Genomic DNA, 20,088 nt, shown 5'->3' with positions numbered 1-20,088 from the left:
TCAATTCAACACTTGTGAGCTTTTAAAATAATTGCAAAACTGAATATAAATGAACCTCGAAAACATATAAAGTTAAATTTGACCTTCAAGATTTATTTTAATTTTTCTTAATCCAACTTTGTATTTTTGTTGCAAAAAAAATTTGTATAAAAAAAATACTTTTAACATATAGATCATAACAAAGGAGATTATTACGATCTACCTACATTTTGAAAAAGTGATTAATCCTTCCTTGAAACATTTTATTAAACACAACTAGCAAATAGAAACGCTTCGTAGATTATTCTAAATTATTATTTATTTATTACAATTAATTTATGCGTAATATTCGTCCCATATATGCATATATACATATAAAAATAAAAAATTCTTCTTTATAAGTTTACTAAATAAGTTAAAACAAGTTTTTAAGATATAATTGAACAAGTCTGCCAAAATGGGCGTTCTTAATTGATTATTCTAAGAAGAAATCATCATCTCGTCTTCCTCTAATATTTTCCCCGAAAAGCTGAATTTTTCACGTATTTCCGAAAACGACCGCTATTTTCTTCGACCCGTTCTACTTACACGTCTCCAACTCATTAGTATTTGCAGCGGGTGGGGATCTATTATGTTTCGATGTTTGTATTCTCACTTTTATTCCGATCATCCCAGTGGCTCTCATACAATAGGACCACTAATGTGAGTCATTCAATGCATTCAAGTTATGACAAAATCCCAATATAACGCTAAATAGCTTTAATTAATAAACACGAGATATACAAAATGCGATTTTGAAATACATAAAAGAAAATATTGGGTATATCTTTGTATACTTGAAGGGATCTAAAAGGACCATGGGTTTTGACTATTCCTTTGTCCATTGAGAACCCTTAATGGAACACCTGAATACTTAATAACGGATAAAATTAACATTAATAACGACTGTCTGTGACCGATCCACATCTTATCCAACGAAGAACGTGCAACGACAGTTGCGTGTGATATATGCCTCAGGAAAGTTTCTCGAAGAAGGTGAATCGACGGTTCCCTGCCTCTTTTCTGGTTAAAGGGATCTTTGTTAGCCGATAAGTGATCGAATTAACGACATGGACTCAGAGGAATACACTAACGAAATTCCTAAAAACGAGGTAAAACAATTTTGATTCATTCATCAACCCTTTATGCACGAGAAATAGGATTATCGTCAATTTAGGACTATCATCAAAGAATTATAAAAACTGAACATTATCGTTAGATGATATTTCTTTTACATTTAATAGATATTGCATACAATATTCTCTCGTTATCAATGTTCTTCTATTCCTTTTATTTCTTGTAATTATGCTACTATTTCTGTCTTTTGATAGACGAAAAGTGAGTTATTAGCGCAGGTACCTGGGTGGATTTCTCTTGTTTTATCTACTCTTGTTGCTTTTATCGGGATGCGAATCTATAACGAATGAGTAACGTATGTTGCAAACCGTTTTACATTTGGTTTCATTGTACATAGTATCGTATACTTCTATAGGTATTTTACTACTAGTAACTCTTAAAGGGCTGCAAATATAGAATAAATACTTTGAAATTTGAATATGTCGCAAGGAAATTTACTTTTTTCGTAATAATATTTAAAATTGTAAGATTGCGTTGACCTTGAATTTTGAAATCTGTAACGAAACATATGTGGACCATCTTCGATGCAATATTGTTCAAGTTACTAAAATAATACATTGGTATTATGATAAGCAGATTATATTTATATAACAATACAATAAAAACGTACGTAATATAATGTATAGAATCTTTGAAATTTGATATGATTTTATTAAAATAAACAATAGTACTGCAGAAAGCAGTATCTTTCTTTTTCGATATTCTTCCTACTTATTCGTTTATTATAAAAAATCTATCTATTTTCCCAGATAGCACATGACGTCTTGAAGACGTCTGTTCTATGTCTATTTTATGCCTGAACGTTTTACGACATAATTTGGACATCTTACGAATGTCTTTAAGACGTCCTAAAGACATACTGATTTGTAGTGTCGGATGTTTCGAAGACATCTTCTGGACATTGTTAGGAACTTACTAGATGTCTTTAAGACGTTGTTAAGACGTCTATACTATATGGGTTATTTTTAATAACTATTATGTGTTTAGCGATAAGTCAGACGATAAACTTAAAAAATAAAGAAAATTAATTATTACTTGTATAAAAAATTTACGTCCGATTTTTGTGACCATATTATTATAAACTGTAGATCTAAAATTTTGGCTATTTGTGCGCAATATTTTTACTTGCAAGTAAAGGAATATTAAATTTTAGAGATGGATAAATTAATTATAATTATATTACTTTTACCATGATACTTTATACAACATCACTTAAAAGTTAATGCAACGTAAAAAAAAGGAACAAAACTTGCGTTTTGCAGTCTGAAAATGATAGCATTATTGAAGAGGGCACTCATTCACCAATATTACTAGACCTAGACAAAGATTCTAAACAACAACAACAACAACGACAAAGATTGTTAAGCCATAAAGACAGCTCCTCGTCCAAGTTACTCGCTGCCAATCAATATTTGCAAGATGAATTAACGAAGGACGGATCAGGTACGTCATGTCGCAAGGATTGTTAATTTACTTAATTCATAATTTGTTAATAAAAACTTTATAAATGCACTATTAAAACATAGGATAAAAGAAAATTTTCCGAAACGTTAAGTAGCATCGAAATTTATCAAAATTAAATAATAACAGAAAGTAATAATAATAATAAAATGACGATAGGAAGCAAAATTATTTTCGAATAATCTGTATGATGTGGTGTAAACAATTGTTAACTTAGTGTTTCTAGTGTACATAACGATAATTGGTAGTAAATGTCTAACACTTCTTAAAATATCGAAGGCTATACTTGTTACATCCAGAAAATACAGACTTATAGTGTTTTATATACGTATATCTACGTATTTACACACTGTATAAAAAAATCATGGAATATGTACTTACAGATAATTCAAGCACATCTAGCCAACAAGTTGCAAAAAGATCATGGCAAGATGCAAATTTTGAAGACTGTCAACAGAGCAGCGATAGAGTCTTTGTGATAAGAGTACCCGAGCCGGAAGTAATTAATACTCATCCAAATCTAGAAATACTTCATGAAACAAATATTAAATCGGTACAGCGGGAACCATCGCAAACTGAGAAAGGTGTTAATAACACGTATACATATACTAATGTATTGATTCTAATAATAGATATAATTTCATTATTAACGTATTTTTATTGGCGATCTCCAAAAAACACATCATACGCTCGAATTTTATTTTTTTTCCACTTATATATACGTCTAATTCAGTGCCTTAAAACAACGATTCAAACATTTGACTGTACTCATTCTAATATCACGTGACAAAAATGACATTTTTCAGAAGAGCAAAAAACTGATTATTTTAATCTAGCTTTATAGTTTATACATATAGAGGAAAGTAGCATGAGGCGGAACGCTCGACTTTGCCCTGTGCTTTCAAGAAAAGCGGAGAATAAAAGAACATTTATCCTCACTAGAAATTTTAAGTGAACTGTTGACTATGGGAAAATAAAATTTAACGTTAAAAAAATATTTAGATACAATGGACAACATGATTTTCCAAAGACACTCTCATTGGAAACGTAAAGTAAAACGGAACACTCCTTTAAAATTGTTTAAAACTGCAAAATCTTTATTTTTACAAAGTGGAAATTATTTATTTATGTAGAATAATTATAAATATAATTTGTACATATAATTGAATGAAATGAATAAAAAGTAATCCAGAGGTAGTTAGATCTATGAACAAAAATTATGTGCATGAAAAACATCAACATTCAATAATTATATTATTTATATTTATTATTATATAGTCTACTAATTTTAGTGAAGAATAAATATGTATTAAATGAAACACTTCAGAGAACCTTTCTGACCAGCAGGTACTGCGGGCGGTCTATTGTTCCCTCCCGATGGCGCGTGTTAGGCATTACCCCTTGAAACCGATACTAAGATTCTCTACCGACGAAAATCACTAAATTTGTAGTCGCAATATCTCGAAAATTAATTAAAAAAGGTATATAAATTAAACGTCGCTGGATTCGTCTTCAAACACACTATCAACTGATCTGTAAAAAAATATATAATTCCATTTAAAAAAATAAACTTGACCATCATATCTCATGTAATAATAATGTTACAAAAAATTCGCCTTCGCTAATAAATTGGCCCCGTCGAATCGTGCAACCCTGTATAAACAATTTTTTTTGTATCTCTAATACTTTAGGAAATAACGTACTGTATAGTGTTCGTTGGGACACTCTGTATACACTACATATATTAGAATCATTCAATCGAATAGTAAAAGTAGATTCAGAAACATTCAAAATCCAAATTTCATTAAAAATTCTCATACGTGATATTAGAATGAGGCTATACGTATATTTTTTCGAAGTAATTTGAAACGTTTCACTGTCCATTACTAACTATACCTAACAGAAACTGAGAAATTCACACAAAAAAAATTGGTTAGAAGTAGATATTTAAAAGTAGAATAATTGTAACCCATTTCATAACATAAAAGATAAGAGAAAAGATATATACTTAAATTAAATTAATAAAAACGATTTATTATTCTAACTAAATGTTCAAACTTCTGTTTTTCTTTCAGATTACAAGAAATCGGCCTGTGATCGAGAACGAACAAGAATGCGAGACATGAATCGCGCATTCGAACTTTTACGATCTAAACTTCCAATTTACCAAACCTCCAAACCGCCAGGCAAAAAACTATCAAAAATTGAGTCGCTCCGACATGCGATTACGTATATACGACAATTGCAGAGTCTTTTAGAACCACCATGCAACTATGTTCCAAACCTACCAGAAAGAAGTTATTACAATAATACACCGACCCCTGCGAGTATGTTTTTTGACGTGCAACACCCTACCAGATGGGAATCATTCTCGCATTATCGATACGATTATCACACTCAATTCGTTGCTCCTTCTCCGTCAACGTTACCCTCACCGATTCACTCTCAAATGCCAACTGAACAGGACAATCGGCAATTTTCTTATGAAAATAGACACTAATTTTCACATGAAATGAAAGTTATCGGTCTCATGTTCTTCAAGATACCATAAATATATATACAGGGTGTTTTCAAACTTGTGAGACTCGACTTTCGACATTTTTGGAAGGTAAATTCTAAAGACAGCAATGAAAAATGTTCGTAAAATATCCAAAGACGCTCAGTTTTTAATTATACGCTATTTTATTTTGCGTACATGTTTGGAAATACCCTGTATGTATTAGGAGACCTAATTTCAACTTGTCCCGTCCATATCATCAAATTTAGTTTTTAGAGATTATAGTACAGTAGCTATGATTTTATAATTTCTTATTTGTAATTACAAAAGAAGGGAAACTTTCTATTCCCGTTTGAGGTTATAAGAATTTTTTAAAATTAATTTGCGAAATGGATTTTTATAGATCAATTAATGTAGTTATATTAATAGTTAGAATATATTTTAAAAAGTTCTATTATACCATACACTTATATTCTATAAAACATTACTACTAGCATTGAAGAAGTAGATACATATGATTGTGTTTAAGAGCTGTGCTTCGTGCTTTTGCCACCTGTATTAAAACAAAGACATCTATTCATAATAGGTAAAGGAGAATGAAAATAAAGTATTATTATAGAAAACAATTTTAGTAACAATTCAAATTTTGTACATTGTAATGTAAAAATTTATTATATCTTTCATATGTACAATTCTTTATGTACATAATATGTACAGTTTAATAAGATTTAATTCACTGAATAAAAAATAATATGATTTTAAATGTGGAATAAAATCACTTTATGTTTAAATCAGAAATTTCTAAATATGTACATGTATCATACTTTGTAAAATATTATGTATAAAAGATTTAAAATGCATATATTTAAAATATTAACGGAATTAATGTAATAAATCATTCTATCCGTTAAAATAATCTTCAATTATTTTGTAACTAAATGACTTTTAAAAAACCCATGACTACATATAATAAAAATGCAAATACTTTGATATCAATCAGAGAATAATTCTTCTTCTGATTCTTCCATAAAATTCAAACTACTTCTGGATATTCCACTTCCCGAAGCACAACTGTACTCTTTATGACTAGAACCTGCAGTGTTTACGTCATCAACACTACAATCAGTTTTTGTAATAGTATTTTTCTTCTTAGCACTTTTAGTGTGTTTAGAAATATTATTGTCAGCAGATTTACGTTTTTTAGATACAGAACATTTTGTATCATTATCACGTTTCTTGTTCTCTTCATCTGATTTTTCGCTTTCATCTGTGCATGCATCAAAAATTGAATTTGTACATTTTTGTTTCTCCTTTAGCATATCTTCCAATTCTCTCAGTCTCTTCTTTTTTGAATTTAGAATCACGATAAACTTTTTATAAAGATCTTGTTCCATAAAAGTTTTAATTTCTATAAATTTTTCTAGATCTGAACATAATTCGTTTTTTATACATGTTAAATTTTTGTTCTCTTCCTCCAATTTATTTACTTTGTCTTGAATAGTTTGATAGAACTTTAATGATTTTTGGAAACTTTCTGAAATAACTTTGATATCTAAAACAGAATGTAACTTAATTTTTCCAAGCGTCCATATATTTTTTCTCCATTCAAACACTTTGTCTTGAATAAAAAATTGCACATCCTTATCTTTCCCGCAAAGTATTGCTTTAGTTTCTTCAAAATATTTATTAAAAGATTTAGATAATTCATTGCAATAATAATCTATATCTTTGGTATTCATCTAAAATATTAAATTATTTTTTTATGAAAAATTAAAACCAATACAATTAAGACTATAAATTTAAATTGCAAGTAGAATAATATTCAATTTATATACAAACCTCACCACTCAATGGTGTCACTGTTGATTCTAGCAACATTATTTTAAAACATGATTCAAACCATTCTATATAAAGCGTAAAATATTTTTCGTCAATTTGGTTAAAAATTTCACTTGTATGTATTTCTGTCATTGTAACAATATTTGTTTTAATAAGTTAAAAAAAAGTTAAAACTTAAAATTCTAAACATATCACTCTTGCATTGTATTTAAGTAAACAAACGCCATTTGTACATTTTAGTATAAATGTGCCTCTATTTTATTAAAATATTTTTAATATGCAATAATTAATTATTTTATATTTTCGTTCGCTTCCGAACGAAAGTTATTATATTTGACAACTAAAAATTAGGTTATGTTTGTCAAACAAACATGAGTTACAATTCGTAAAGAATTGACATATAATTTTTAATTCATTTGCATGCATATTCAATCTCTTATCTTTACGATTATATTTATATTTGATAGAGGTTTTAAGTAGTACTTATTTAAAGTACTTAAAATGATTGTATCATTTATAAATCAGTTTTCCAAGTTCTACAAGTGACATGTAGGCAAAACATAATCTTTTTTGTGTTAATTACAGGCCTACATTTCATACCAAGATTCATAAGTAGAACAATGTTAATGTCATGCAAAGCAACTACATTTAAAGAGAACAGTTTACGGGCTCAGATTAGTAAATAATTTTTTTTATTAATATACTCTTACTCAACGACGTGGATTGAAAACAAATTTAATTTGTTTTGAAGTAACATAGGTTAACAACTTCCGCTTGTAAATTGTGATTAACATACTTTGAACTTTAATTAAGAAGATTGTTCATAATTACAACTGAAATTATGATTGAGATAACGGCGAGGTTAGTTAGAGGCCCTGTTTATTTTTCTGGAGAAGTTATAGAATGCCTAGTCACATTTAGCAATCCACCAAATCCAAATCATCAAATATCTCAGAGTCATAGGTAATGTACATTCAATGTATGTACTTATAAATTTGCTAGATTCTTCCATATAAAGTGATGATTGATTTCAGTGATATTTTTGAGAGTCTTGCATGGGCCAGTGCACAAGTTCATTGTCAATGTTCGACAAATAGCAAACTTGTATTCACTGAAAAGTTGAATGCTACTACTCGATTAGCAGCTATTAACGCAAGTAAGATACTAGAATTTGAAACAATAAAAAATATTTCATATTTATATAATCATAATAGTGTAACATTCAATAACTTTTGTTATTATTATTAATACTATTTTACTTTTGATGTAATTCATTCAGTTTGTTTCTTACAACAAGTGCATTGCAGATACAACATTTGCACCATGGCAGCAGGATAATGGCCATGTTGTACTAAATACAAAACCAAAAATTTTGTTTTGTGATTTGAGATTATCACCTGGAGAAAGTAAAACATGTAAGATTTAAAATAAAAACTCTATGTGGTATATTATGTAGGAACAAGTAACTGCATATTTCAATTTTACAGATATTTATCGAGAAACAATACCCAGTGATGCACCGCCATCTTACAGAGGACATGCTGTGAAGTATTCTTACAAAATTACAGTTGGAACACAGCGAGTAAATACAGCTATAAAATTACTGCGTGTTCCCTTTAGAGTACTTTCTTTAAGTGGTAATATCATTTACTTGCCTCCTGTATAGTAATATATGAAATTTTAATATGGTACACTTTTATGTTAATCAATAGAGTTACCTGAAGTAACTGCATGTAATGACAGTGTTGATTTAAGTCCAAATAATCCATTCATGGAAACACAACACAGAGAAACTCCACTGGATGTTGCACTACAAACTCTTCAGGTATGTTGAATTTTAAGGAAATTTATGATGTACATTAATAATGTTATTAATATGTCAAATATTTTTAGAATTTAACAGCTAGACGTAGCCCAAACTTTTACAATATTACAAATGGTCGTGGACGTGTTGTGAGGTTTTGTCTTTTCAAAAATTCCTATAAATTAGGAGAAGATATAGTTGGAACATTTGACTTTTCCAATGCTACAGTTTCTTGTGCTCAAGTCTCGGTTGCCCTACAGTCAGAAGAACATATTTCAGAAGAATATAAACGAGGAAGAACTACACCAACTTTAGTCAGTTACAACAAACATCACGAAATGTGCATGGGCTTAAAATATTCTCATTTGGTATTACCTATACCATTGCACATAACACCAGATTTTACAACTGATCTGATGACGCTAAAATGGAGATTACATTTTGAATTTGTCACAACAGCTAAGCTTGTAGAAATGCCAAATGAAAACACTACCAATTGGCAAGGCCCACAGACATTAGATGTGGAAACAATGATTTGGGATTTACCTGTTCACATTCATCCTACAACTACACCACCTAACACTACTCAACCAACAAAATATAATATAGTGATATAGCAAATTGAGAAATATTATTAGCTTGCCAGAAGGAATTTATAGATTTTTATTATATTTTATGATACTCCACTATGTGCTTCCACAACTCTTTAGTACATAAATCTCAAGACAATATTCTCTAAGTAAGAGTACCCTATTATTTATAAAGTATATAATTCGTGTATAATAATATGTAAATTATAAATACACAACGAAACATTTTAACGTATTGATTAAATAGTAAGAATTTTCTTTCACATATTTGTTAAAATGTATTCAAGATATTAATTTTATTAATTAGATGGGCTTTGACAGTCATTAAGTTATTTGTAAAAAAGGTGTTATAAATAACAATAGATTTTATATGTATAAAATGAAGTATTGTAATAAATTTATTATTGAAAAAAAATTTTTGACGAGTTCATGAAAAAATTAACAAGAAAATAATATTACTATTTTTTATATTAAAATTAAGAAAAATTGTGAGTTTGTCACAAGTAAATACATGTTAATTACCTTACATATCCAATAATTTAATCTGATCCAATTTATTAAAATTTTAGTACACGTAATTTATGAATACTTCGAAGCGGTCGCGAGTCGCGAGTTCTACTGATCTATATCAATCTATATAGATCAATGGCGAGTACACGTGAGGTTCGTTGGTTCGTATAACCTCCTGTTTTATTTGTATACATGTGACACTTTCAAAAATGGAACGGCAAAAAAAAAATTTAAAAAGAAAGCAAGTTAATTTAAAGATTACAAATAATGTTAAGGAAGTAATAGAGGATCCAGTTAAATCTGAACATGAAGAAGAATCGGTAAAATTTTTCTTTTTTAATACATTCTAACCTACGAATATATAAGTTTTTAATAAAAATCTGTCAATAAACCTTTCCAAATACAGAAGTCAATAAAATTAAAAACATTTATGAAAATATTATTAAAATAAGTAATAGTTTGTTATAGTATTTCGGAAAATTACTGTAATCCTATTCAAAATTATGAATTATTAATTAACAATATAAAATCTTTTAGGATTCAGGTACTGAAGATTTGTTAGGTGAAGTAAATAATAATGATGAAAGTACAGATGAAGAGATAGATGAAAATGAAGATATACCTGAATCAGATACTGAAAAGGATCCAATCGTCTTTGAATCTGGTGACGAAGAAAGTGAATTAGAGTTTGAGTCAGATTCTAATGATCTTGGTTTAGAGGAAGATTATGTTGAAAGTGATGATGACAATACTTCTGATGAAGAAAATGATTCATATAACTTTAGTTTAGAGGAAGATAATGTTGAAAGTGATGATGACAACAATACTTCTGACGAAGAAAATGACATCCCAGAAGAATCACAAAAAGACAATATAAATGTTACGATTAATTCAAAATCTAAAGCAAAAGCAAAAAGATCTAATGTATCTAAAGGCAAAACTATAAATATACCTGTGTTGTCAAAAATAAATAAGAAAAATGAATTTTCTATGGATGAAACTGATAAATCAGGTAAATCAAAGCTTTTAAGAGGTGCATCGAAGAGTAATATACAAAATAAAAGTAAAAGTAAAAATAGCACATTAAAAGAAAATTCCTTAAAACAATCTAAGAAAATTACTAAAGAAAATACAAAGAGTACAAGTACAGATAGCAGTGTACCAGTAGCAAATCAACATATAGATGAATATGAATATGACAGTTCTGATGAAGAAGACATTCGTAATACAACTGGGAACATACCAATGAAATGGTATGATGATTATGACCACATTGGTTATGATTGGGATGGTAAAAAAATTATAAAACCACAAAAAGGTGACCAATTAGATAATTTCTTAAAAAGAATGGAGGATCCTGATTTCTGGAGAACCATAAAGGATCCTCAAACTGGACAGGATGTTGTGTTAAGTGAAGCAGATATAGAATTGATCACAAGGATTCAAAAACAAAAAATACCTGATGTAACTTTTGATGAGTATACTGTAAGTTCCGTTTTTACAGAAGCTCTTAGAAGAGATCTTACTTATTTTTAATATTTCATAACACAAAAACATTTTATTTATATTTATATTATTTGGTTTTTCATTGCAGCCATGGGTAGAGTGGTTTACTTCAGAAGTAATGAAAACACCATTGCGCAAATTTCCAGAACATAAACGTTCTTTCCTACCATCTAAACCTGAAGCTAAAAAGGTATCAAAATTAGTACATGCTCTTAAAATGGGTTGGATAAAATCTACTGCAGAAATGAAGAAAGAGAAACAACAAAACAAGAATGAACCACAATTTTACATGTTATGGCAAACTGACGATCAAGCTGAAGAAATGCGTAGAATTCACAAACATATTCCACCACCAAAAAGACACTTGCCTGGACATGCAGAAAGTTATAATCCTCCAACAGAATATTTATTTGACAAGAAAGAGTTAAGAGAATGGAATAAATTTGAAACAGCACCATGGAAGCGAAAACTGCATTTCATTCCACAAAAATATAACTCACTTCGTGAAGTTCCTGCCTACCCTAAGTATATTAAAGAAAGGTTCCAAAGATGTCTGGATCTGTACTTATGTCCCAGAGCATTGAAAATGAGATTAACAATAGAACCAGAAGCCTTAGTACCACAGTTACCTAGTCCAAAAGATCTACAACCATTCCCTACCACCTTGTCTATGGTGTTTAAAGGTCATACAGACATGGTTAGAAGTATAACTGCAGAACCAGCAGGACAATACATTGCTTCTGGTGGAGATGATATGGACCTAAAAAGTAAATTTTTATTAATGTTATTAATAATTAGGTAGTAAGTGTTGTTGTATTGTACATAAAATTGTTAACTATGTTACAGTATGGGAAGTCGCAACTGGCAGGTGTTTAAAGACAATACCATGTGGTGGAATAATCAGATCTGTAGCATGGTGTCCAAACCAGTCGTTATCGCTTATAGCAGTGGCAGCTGATAGAAAACTTCTTCTAATAAATCCTGGCATAGGAGATCACTTAATTACCAGTAAAACAGATCAATTATTAGAAATAATACCTCAAAGTGATGTTATAGGTATGATACATAACTATACTAATTTAAATTAAAGTATGAAATAATTATACTTAACTGTTATTTTATTAGTAAGTGACAGAGTTAAGACAGCTGTTCAGTGGGAACAAGCAGAAGGTGAAAATCGGTCCTGTGGCATTAGAATAATTTTAAATCACTTTAAAATAGTGAAACAAATAGTATGGCATGGCAAAGGAGATTATTTTGCTACTGTCATGCCTGAAGGTCAAAATAGATCTGTTCTGATAAATCAGTTATCAAAACGAAGATCTCAACTACCTTTCACTAAATCAAAGGGTTTAATACAGTGTGTTTTATTCCATCCCATTAGACCTTATTTATTTGTAGCGGTAAGTTAAACTTAAATCTAAATCAAAGTAGAAAGTTTTGTTGCTACTTTAGTAATTCTAAAAATAATTACAGACTCAACGAAATGTACGAATATATGATTTAGTGAAACAAGAAATGATGAAAAAGTTGCTATCGAATTCACAGTGGATATCATCAATGGCAATACATCCTGGTAAATAGCTTATATGTTTCTTATATTACATTCCTTAAAATTTTCATACTTATATCTAATATTTGCCTTCATATTTCTAGGAGGTGATAACATCTTAGTAGGCACCTACGATCGTAAAATGCTTTGGTTTGACCTCGATTTAAGTACCAAGCCGTATCAGACATTACGTTTACACGGAACAGGCGTACGAAATGTTGCATTTCATAAACGGTACCCTCTTTTTGCTTCTGGTGCTGATGATCGAAGTCTTATTATTTCCCATGGAATGGTGTACAAGTAAGATTACATATTTCAATTTAACGTTTTATGCTTATTATTAATTGTTACGTATCATTTACTTTGATGTATATTTTTAGCGATTTATTGCAAAATCCATTGATTGTGCCATTAAAAAGATTGTGCAATCACGAGTCTTATAATGATTTTGGTATCTTGGACGTGATGTTTCACCCTATTCAACCATGGGTATTTTCAGCAGGTGCGGATTCAACAATACACATGTACACTTAACTTATGTAACGTGTATCTGTATTCCGAATTACCAATGTTATTTTATTTTGTGCATTTTTCAATGCAATAACTGTAGAAATTTCAATAAAAGATTTTTTATAAGAGAATAATAGTTGAAAGATAAATTATTTCAATGTGTTTTATTTTTGCGCGAAAGTTTGCAAAGTAACATTGCAATCATTTACAAAAAATTAAACGTACAGGAACTTTTGTATCGTAAGAAAAGCTATTTTATAATCTAGGTACAACAGAAAATGTATAGAACATTCTACAATAAATACATGTATAAGAAATTCATTTGTTTTTGTACAATCTGGTATTTAAGATTTAAATTTAGTTAAATCTTAAAAATACATACAATTTTTGGAATTTTTACGGAATTAATGTAAGACTAGGTCCTATATACTTCGCGTTAAAAAGAAAGGAAAATTAATTCTATTAATAAAATTGTTCATAAATAACAAACTGAAAAATATTAAAAAATAATATGAAAGGAAAGAATCGATCGAATTGCAAGAAATTATTTGAACATATACTTGTACATGAAATAATAGTGTGCAGTTGATTAAAAATAATAAAAAAAATTTTACTTTATTTCTGTAATTAGTTAATAACAAGAATTCTTAAATAATGACTAATGACTATAGAAGAATTATTTTAATTCATTCGTATTTCTCAACGTTATTAATAAATCTAAAAATATAATGAACTAAAATTATTAACAATATGTACGTATATGTTACAATGAAAATATAAACTACAGTAAATGCAGGAATAATATACAGTAAATGTATATTTATGGATACACTGTTATATGAACAGTAAGAAATAGTACGAATACATGCAATTTTAAAAAAATATTTTTCAACAAGTTACTCAAAATCTAATTAAAACGAAATTATCGTACTTACAATAAAACTTTCTGTTTCTAATATATTTTACAGAATATGCGTAAAAAAGCTAATAATACTTTTACTGAAAACAAATAGCAAACATACATTTAGTACAATGTACAATGTTGAAGACATTTACTGTACTTGGGCAATGCTTAACACAGTTTAAACTTTAATTGTAACATACATTAAAAATATGCATTTACACGTACACATATTAAGATGGTGGCACTGAATGACCCAAGCATTGCCATTCAGGTTCTCCACATTCACAAATACGACCAGCATGTCTAACTTGGAAAACTGTGACTATACCTCTATTATCATCGAATCTACAGGTAATATGTAAATCATGAATTAAGAAAGTATAAAATTGACTACCCCACCTTTGTCTAAGATATACTGATCTAGGATCCTCGCGGAGTACGTTTTCAATAGCTACCTTTTGGTCATTGATTTTGGTTCCTAATATTTCGTTTAACTGAATTAAAGCACGCTCGTTAAATGTTACGCACAGAGGTCTTTGAGGTCTTGAAATCCATTCTGGAATTCTTACTTCTGAAAAATGATTAACCTCTGTGTCTCTATACTCAGTGTTTCGGGATTCAGAAGAAAATGTTAAATTTGTGTCTACAGCCTCTGGTAAACTGCTACTCGATGTAGTCCTTGCTACCTCAACATTTGGTAAATTTTGCGATGAGATAAGTGTTTGTGATTCAAAGCCTTCCTCTCCATCAGGAGCTTCGCGTATCCCCATTCGCACAGGAGAATTATCGATCCTTGAGTTTAAGGAACGTCTATTAATTAAATCTAAATCAGTACCACATACAGTATTTGGTCCATCTGCTCCATCTAGAAGCCTAGAGCGAGAAACATGTGCTTCTACATAATTAGGTCCTATACCTCTTGGTATGAATGTGGATTCAGCACTTATACTGGTGCTTTGTAATCTGACACTTATATCTACAACATTTTCTGATTGTTGTTCCAAATTAGATGAAAGTGCGTGTTCAGAGGATATGTTCGAATTTGGTCTTGTATCAGATAAAGTATCAGAGAATGTATGAGATGATCTATGTATACCAGTTATATTTATGTTATGTTGTAACATGCCATTATTATACATATTAATATCACTTAATTCAGAAAAGTGACTCATACTGTTGTAATTTTCAAAGTTTGTATTTCTTTGAAATTCTTCTGCTTGTAATCTTAGAGCAATCTCTTCGTCTCTAGAAATATCTGTCTCCTGACTTAATTCGTTAGTATTTTTTGTGTAATATGAATCTGAAACTAGGTTTCTTATATCATCTCCAAGATTAATATTTGTATTGATGTTACCATATGTCTGATTACTATGTAACGTAGATGCTTCTTCTATATGTTCAAATGAATCATCTATATTAGATTGTTGTAATCTATTACTAAATTTCTCAAAACATAAAGGACTATCGTATTGTGGTATGTATGGCTTTATATCCAGTACAGGTGACTGATCTACCATATCCACACCTTCAAAATAAATTGTATAATTTTCTATCTTCTTAATTTTTACTAAACTTAAACCAATAGGACATGGACGATGAGGAGATCGCGTGGAAAACACACCAGTTTTTGTACCATTTAGTCTTGGTGGTGCAACTTTAGCACGGACATGTGTTGAATCATTTCTATGGAAGTAGAACAAAACCCTAACAAGACAAAAATAATTTTATGATTCACGTATGATGTTATGAAGCCATCAGCATATAGAGATGTATATATTGTATTCTATTGCCTTACCACATGTGTGAAAATTCTTGTAGTCCTTCAAGTGCATGTTCAGGATTAGTATATATTGAGTTATGCAGCAAAAGTTTTCCTGGTAATTTTCCACAAATTCCTGTCTGTCTTGGAGTACCACGTTTACTAGGAAATCCTGTAGATATTACTCCAATAGGCTTCAACTTTATAGTATCATCGTCTGCACTAGTACTTGGTTTAACATTGTCTGGCGATATAACTTTTGTTTCTGGCAAAGGTGTTCTATTTTTACATGTTTCTAGAAGACGTTTTATAGCATCAACGTCTTTTTCGTGTATGTATCGAAGTGTTTTTATTTGTTGTCTGTAAATATTAAAAAGAGATAATATAATAACACAAAATTGAATATTATACAAATAATAATCGCCTGCTATGTATATTTTTAATTGAAATATTACAATATAATGAATTTCAACTAGTAGTAGCCCGTAATAATTAATATTTTTAGCTTGGAATAATTTTTTTTTTCATATATAATATGAAATATTTACATATGTGTGCTCCTACACATATGCAGCTAGTATACACGTATGTATTCGCGCAACTTCGAATATGCAGGAGTGCATGAAAAACAAGCGCGTACCAATGAAACTTGTTGATATCTTTTTAAATTAATTCCTTGGGCTAATAAGAACTAGAGTACAACAAAATAGACTGAATAATACCTCAAGTTATTTATTTCTCTTCGGGCTGTGTCTAACTGTCCAAGCAAATATTTGACATTAAAGCCGGAATTTTGACAAGTTAAATCCATCACTACCGTTTGCTCTCTCCAGCGAAACCGCCGGTCGCACCGAATAGAATGAAGTGGGATGTGCTGGGATGCATTAGCACCATGAATCAAAAAGATACTAGAACAACTCTATGTTTAAAATTTTCAAATGCTTAATCATAAAAGAAAACGGATATAGGGGCGCTTGCATCACTTTACTTGTATTTCTATTTAAACTAGATAACGATTCAATATTTTTTAATGCAAAATAAAAAATTTGTCAAACTCTATTATGTAGATATTAACTATTACTATCATTGTTTAATCAAAGTTTCATACAAAATTATAGAATAATTCTTAAATTATACTAATAAAATTTAATGTAATTAATAAGGTATTAAAATTATTTAAATGAAATAAGCAAGACGTTAATTATTATGAAAGTGGATAAAATGTAAATAAAATTATTTTATTTCAATTATTTACAATAGAATCACACCTGTAATAGGAGCAGTGGTATTTAGAAAATAAAAATTTATACAAATTCTCATGTAGTATTGCAATACCATTTACATTTATAGTATCACATTATGAGAAACTCATGAGGACTTTATGTTTATAATAAATGAATGATATCAGTATAAAGTAATCATTCATACAACAGAGATAAAATTTGCAAATAGTATAAACAGTTATACTATTTTCATTATAAACAAACAAGTAATTTTAATAAATATAATAACACAATTTCCAATTTTTACTTGTTTGGTTTCATATCACTGTTTAAATTTGTATGTCCATTAATTGTGTAATAAATGTTGTATCAAAATAGATTGAATAATCAGTCCTAATAATTATTTTACAATCAATGGCTAACTTCTTCATTCATTGATTTAATTTTACCAAATAAAGAATTATACAATTCATCTTTTGCCTGATCCGACCATGTATCGTTTATATTAATGGGAGCCATAAAGTTTACTAGTTTATTATGTACATCATATCGTATTCTTCTACCCTTGGTAGCTCGTGTATCTATTTTCCTTTTCATTTTTCTTCTCATATTCTGTAATTGAATCCATTGTTTGCTAAGTTGTAAAGGATCAGTAATATTAACTGATTTATATTCTATTAAATCTCTTAAAAGTTGATGATAGAAGTCATCGTCATCATAAATTTCACTATCATATTCTTGAACTCTTCTACCTTCGTTATCATCGTTTGTTACTTCCATTTTACCAATAATTTTGTACTCGGAACGTTTTAATTGAACTCTTTTGTACATCTTTCCTTTATCATTTAGAGCAAACTCAATTTGTTTTAATATAGTTTCACTTGTGCCCTTATTAAATTTACCACTAGCTATTCTTGTCTTGTCATTCCACTTTTGTATAACAGTGTTTCTATATTCTTTATAAGATTTATGATTTTCATTTAGTATTTTTTCATACTCTTCAAGTCTCAATTTTTTATTATATGTGTTCTTATTTGTATTTTCTACATTTTCTTTTAAGATTAATTTATCCTCATTTTCATTTTCCTCATCTGTACTTGACGGAATTTCTTCATCTTTATCTATTGCTTCCATATCTATACTCTCTTCAGCTTTCCGTTTTTTATTTTGCACAGATAAATTCTTTGTCTCAGGGTATTGTTTTAAAAGAAAAGATTGCAGCTGTAACATATTATTTAACAATAATTTCAATTTGTCTTTATTTTCATTATTTTTCTTCATATATTCTGCATCTTCTTTGAAATTCTGGTAAACATCATATTGAGGCATTTGATTGCTGACAACTAAACATTTTTGTAATTGTATTCTCATTTCTAACAAACTTTCCCAAAGTTTCAACTGACTTCTTACACAATTACCCTTCTGAACTTCTGCTTTGAAGTTAGTATGTGACATTGTTTGAAAATTTTTCGCATGTTCACCATCAGAACTTTCATCATTACTTTCTTCAACATTCAATTTACCTTTCGCATATTGTGTTAAGCTTGCTCTATCGTCAAAACTTGAATAATCACTTTCATCATTCTCTTCATCTTCTACATCACTATCTTCTTCATCTGCTACATCATCCTCTTCATTTTCTACATTATCTTCGTCTGCTACATCATCATCGTCATTGTCTATACTCATGCTCTTCTCATTATCATTATCATCATTTTCTTCTTCTTCTTCTTCTTCCACACTATCTAATTTTTCATTCTCGTCACTTTCCGATACGTCATGTAAATCATCATCACTATTATATATATCCTTTCGAGAAACTTTTTTACCCACATACCTATAATGTAAACATAACAAATTTTATATAATAACTTCGTAATAAAATGTATTGAAAAGAAAAGCATTACAAAGCAAAGTTTAGTATTCACCTTTTGTCTAACTGATCCAATAAATTAATATTTCGTCTACGTATCTCCGACGCTGGAAAATTACTCTCAGAATTATCACTCTCGTCATAACGATCAACTACTTTAGCTTTCGTATCGTCTGCATCATCATCAGAATCAAAATTTGTTGGTTTTGTGGTAACTAAAGAATTAATTTTATCAGCTAAAGTTAATTTCTTCATTTTTGAAGCCATCGTTTCAACAAAACACTTAATTTCAACTGACAACGTTCAACATGTGCATGTCCATGCTATGCATGTAAACAAACATAACCTATAATATACAAGAACGTTATAAAATTTTGTATGATAATTATATTATCAATTCATATCATAAAAAATAATTCTAAAATTCATAATTGCCTATATTTAAATTATAAATTGAATAATCCTGTTATGATATAACTGTAATTAATAAATCGATAATATTGAAAATCGATACATTTAACTGTCGATACATCGTAAGTTTTGCGATCATTAATCAATATCAAGTTCGAAATTGAAAAAGATTTTATTAGTTTGAAAAGAATCTCCAGATTCAGTTTTTTTTAAAGTTGTTGTTGTAGTTGTATTATGTTGTAACTGTATTTATAATTATTAGTTATAATTTTACCAGTTTAGTAAGTTCACATATTAATTGTTAAACAGTTAATTATTCAAATATTTTACGTGTGCAACACATTTTAATTGCATTAAATTATTGTAATGAGAGAGGACCATTTTTTTAATTAAAAAAAAAAAAGATTTTAATATTATTTAATGATTTGGTCGTTTAAAAACATTTTCTATTGGGAAAATTTGAAATATAATTTAGGTACTTAGTAAATTAAAAC

General features: G+C 29.1%; 6 protein-coding genes across 6 annotated transcripts; 3 read left to right on the top strand and 3 right to left on the bottom strand.

Moving 5' to 3' along the window:
* The first annotated feature begins 941 nt into the window (after positions 1-941).
* On the top strand, positions 942-5,874 carry Sage (salivary gland-expressed bHLH). The gene is made up of 4 exons (XM_076389168.1): positions 942-1,130; positions 2,418-2,598; positions 3,000-3,200; positions 4,692-5,874. Exons 1-4 carry the CDS (start codon positions 1,089-1,091, stop codon positions 5,114-5,116), a joined length of 849 nt encoding a protein of 282 aa, XP_076245283.1. The 5' UTR covers positions 942-1,088; the 3' UTR covers positions 5,117-5,874.
* Positions 5,875-5,945: 71 nt separating this feature from the next.
* On the bottom strand, positions 5,946-7,108 carry LOC143185875 (DNA repair protein XRCC4). The gene is made up of 2 exons (XM_076389166.1): positions 6,953-7,108; positions 5,946-6,852 (listed from the first exon to the last, which is right to left on the bottom strand). The coding sequence occupies exons 1-2, from the start codon at positions 7,082-7,084 to the stop codon at positions 6,106-6,108; spliced, it is 879 nt and encodes a 292-aa protein (XP_076245281.1). The 5' UTR covers positions 7,085-7,108; the 3' UTR covers positions 5,946-6,105.
* On the top strand, positions 6,975-9,627 carry LOC143185874 (RAB6A-GEF complex partner protein 2). The gene is made up of 7 exons (XM_076389165.1): positions 6,975-7,067; positions 7,538-7,915; positions 7,987-8,108; positions 8,260-8,367; positions 8,440-8,589; positions 8,665-8,777; positions 8,846-9,627. The coding sequence occupies exons 2-7, from the start codon at positions 7,794-7,796 to the stop codon at positions 9,371-9,373; spliced, it is 1,143 nt and encodes a 380-aa protein (XP_076245280.1). The 5' UTR covers positions 6,975-7,067; positions 7,538-7,793; the 3' UTR covers positions 9,374-9,627.
* A 418-nt stretch (positions 9,628-10,045) lies between these two features.
* LOC143185859 (ribosome biogenesis protein BOP1 homolog) lies at positions 10,046-13,731 on the top strand. The gene is made up of 8 exons (XM_076389149.1): positions 10,046-10,176; positions 10,394-11,341; positions 11,451-12,129; positions 12,209-12,418; positions 12,488-12,765; positions 12,839-12,938; positions 13,019-13,214; positions 13,295-13,731. Exons 1-8 carry the CDS (start codon positions 10,066-10,068, stop codon positions 13,446-13,448), a joined length of 2,676 nt encoding a protein of 891 aa, XP_076245264.1. The 5' UTR covers positions 10,046-10,065; the 3' UTR covers positions 13,449-13,731.
* A 3-nt stretch (positions 13,732-13,734) lies between these two features.
* On the bottom strand, positions 13,735-17,069 carry LOC143185860 (uncharacterized). Its single transcript, XM_076389150.1, has 3 exons — positions 16,810-17,069; positions 16,124-16,447; positions 13,735-16,032 (listed from the first exon to the last, which is right to left on the bottom strand). Exons 1-3 carry the CDS (start codon positions 16,896-16,898, stop codon positions 14,559-14,561), a joined length of 1,887 nt encoding a protein of 628 aa, XP_076245265.1. The 5' UTR covers positions 16,899-17,069; the 3' UTR covers positions 13,735-14,558.
* Positions 17,070-17,537: 468 nt separating this feature from the next.
* Aatf (Apoptosis antagonizing transcription factor) lies at positions 17,538-19,508 on the bottom strand. Its single transcript, XM_076388847.1, has 2 exons — positions 19,239-19,508; positions 17,538-19,147 (listed from the first exon to the last, which is right to left on the bottom strand). Exons 1-2 carry the CDS (start codon positions 19,448-19,450, stop codon positions 17,722-17,724), a joined length of 1,638 nt encoding a protein of 545 aa, XP_076244962.1. The 5' UTR covers positions 19,451-19,508; the 3' UTR covers positions 17,538-17,721.
* Positions 19,509-20,088: the final 580 nt, after the last annotated feature.

This window comes from Calliopsis andreniformis, chromosome 12, assembly GCF_051401765.1.
Source record: "Calliopsis andreniformis isolate RMS-2024a chromosome 12, iyCalAndr_principal, whole genome shotgun sequence".
NCBI lineage: Eukaryota > Metazoa > Arthropoda > Insecta > Hymenoptera > Andrenidae > Calliopsis > Calliopsis andreniformis.
The sequence above is the reverse complement of the archived record's forward strand: the minus strand, read 5'-3'. Positions and strand labels throughout refer to the sequence as shown.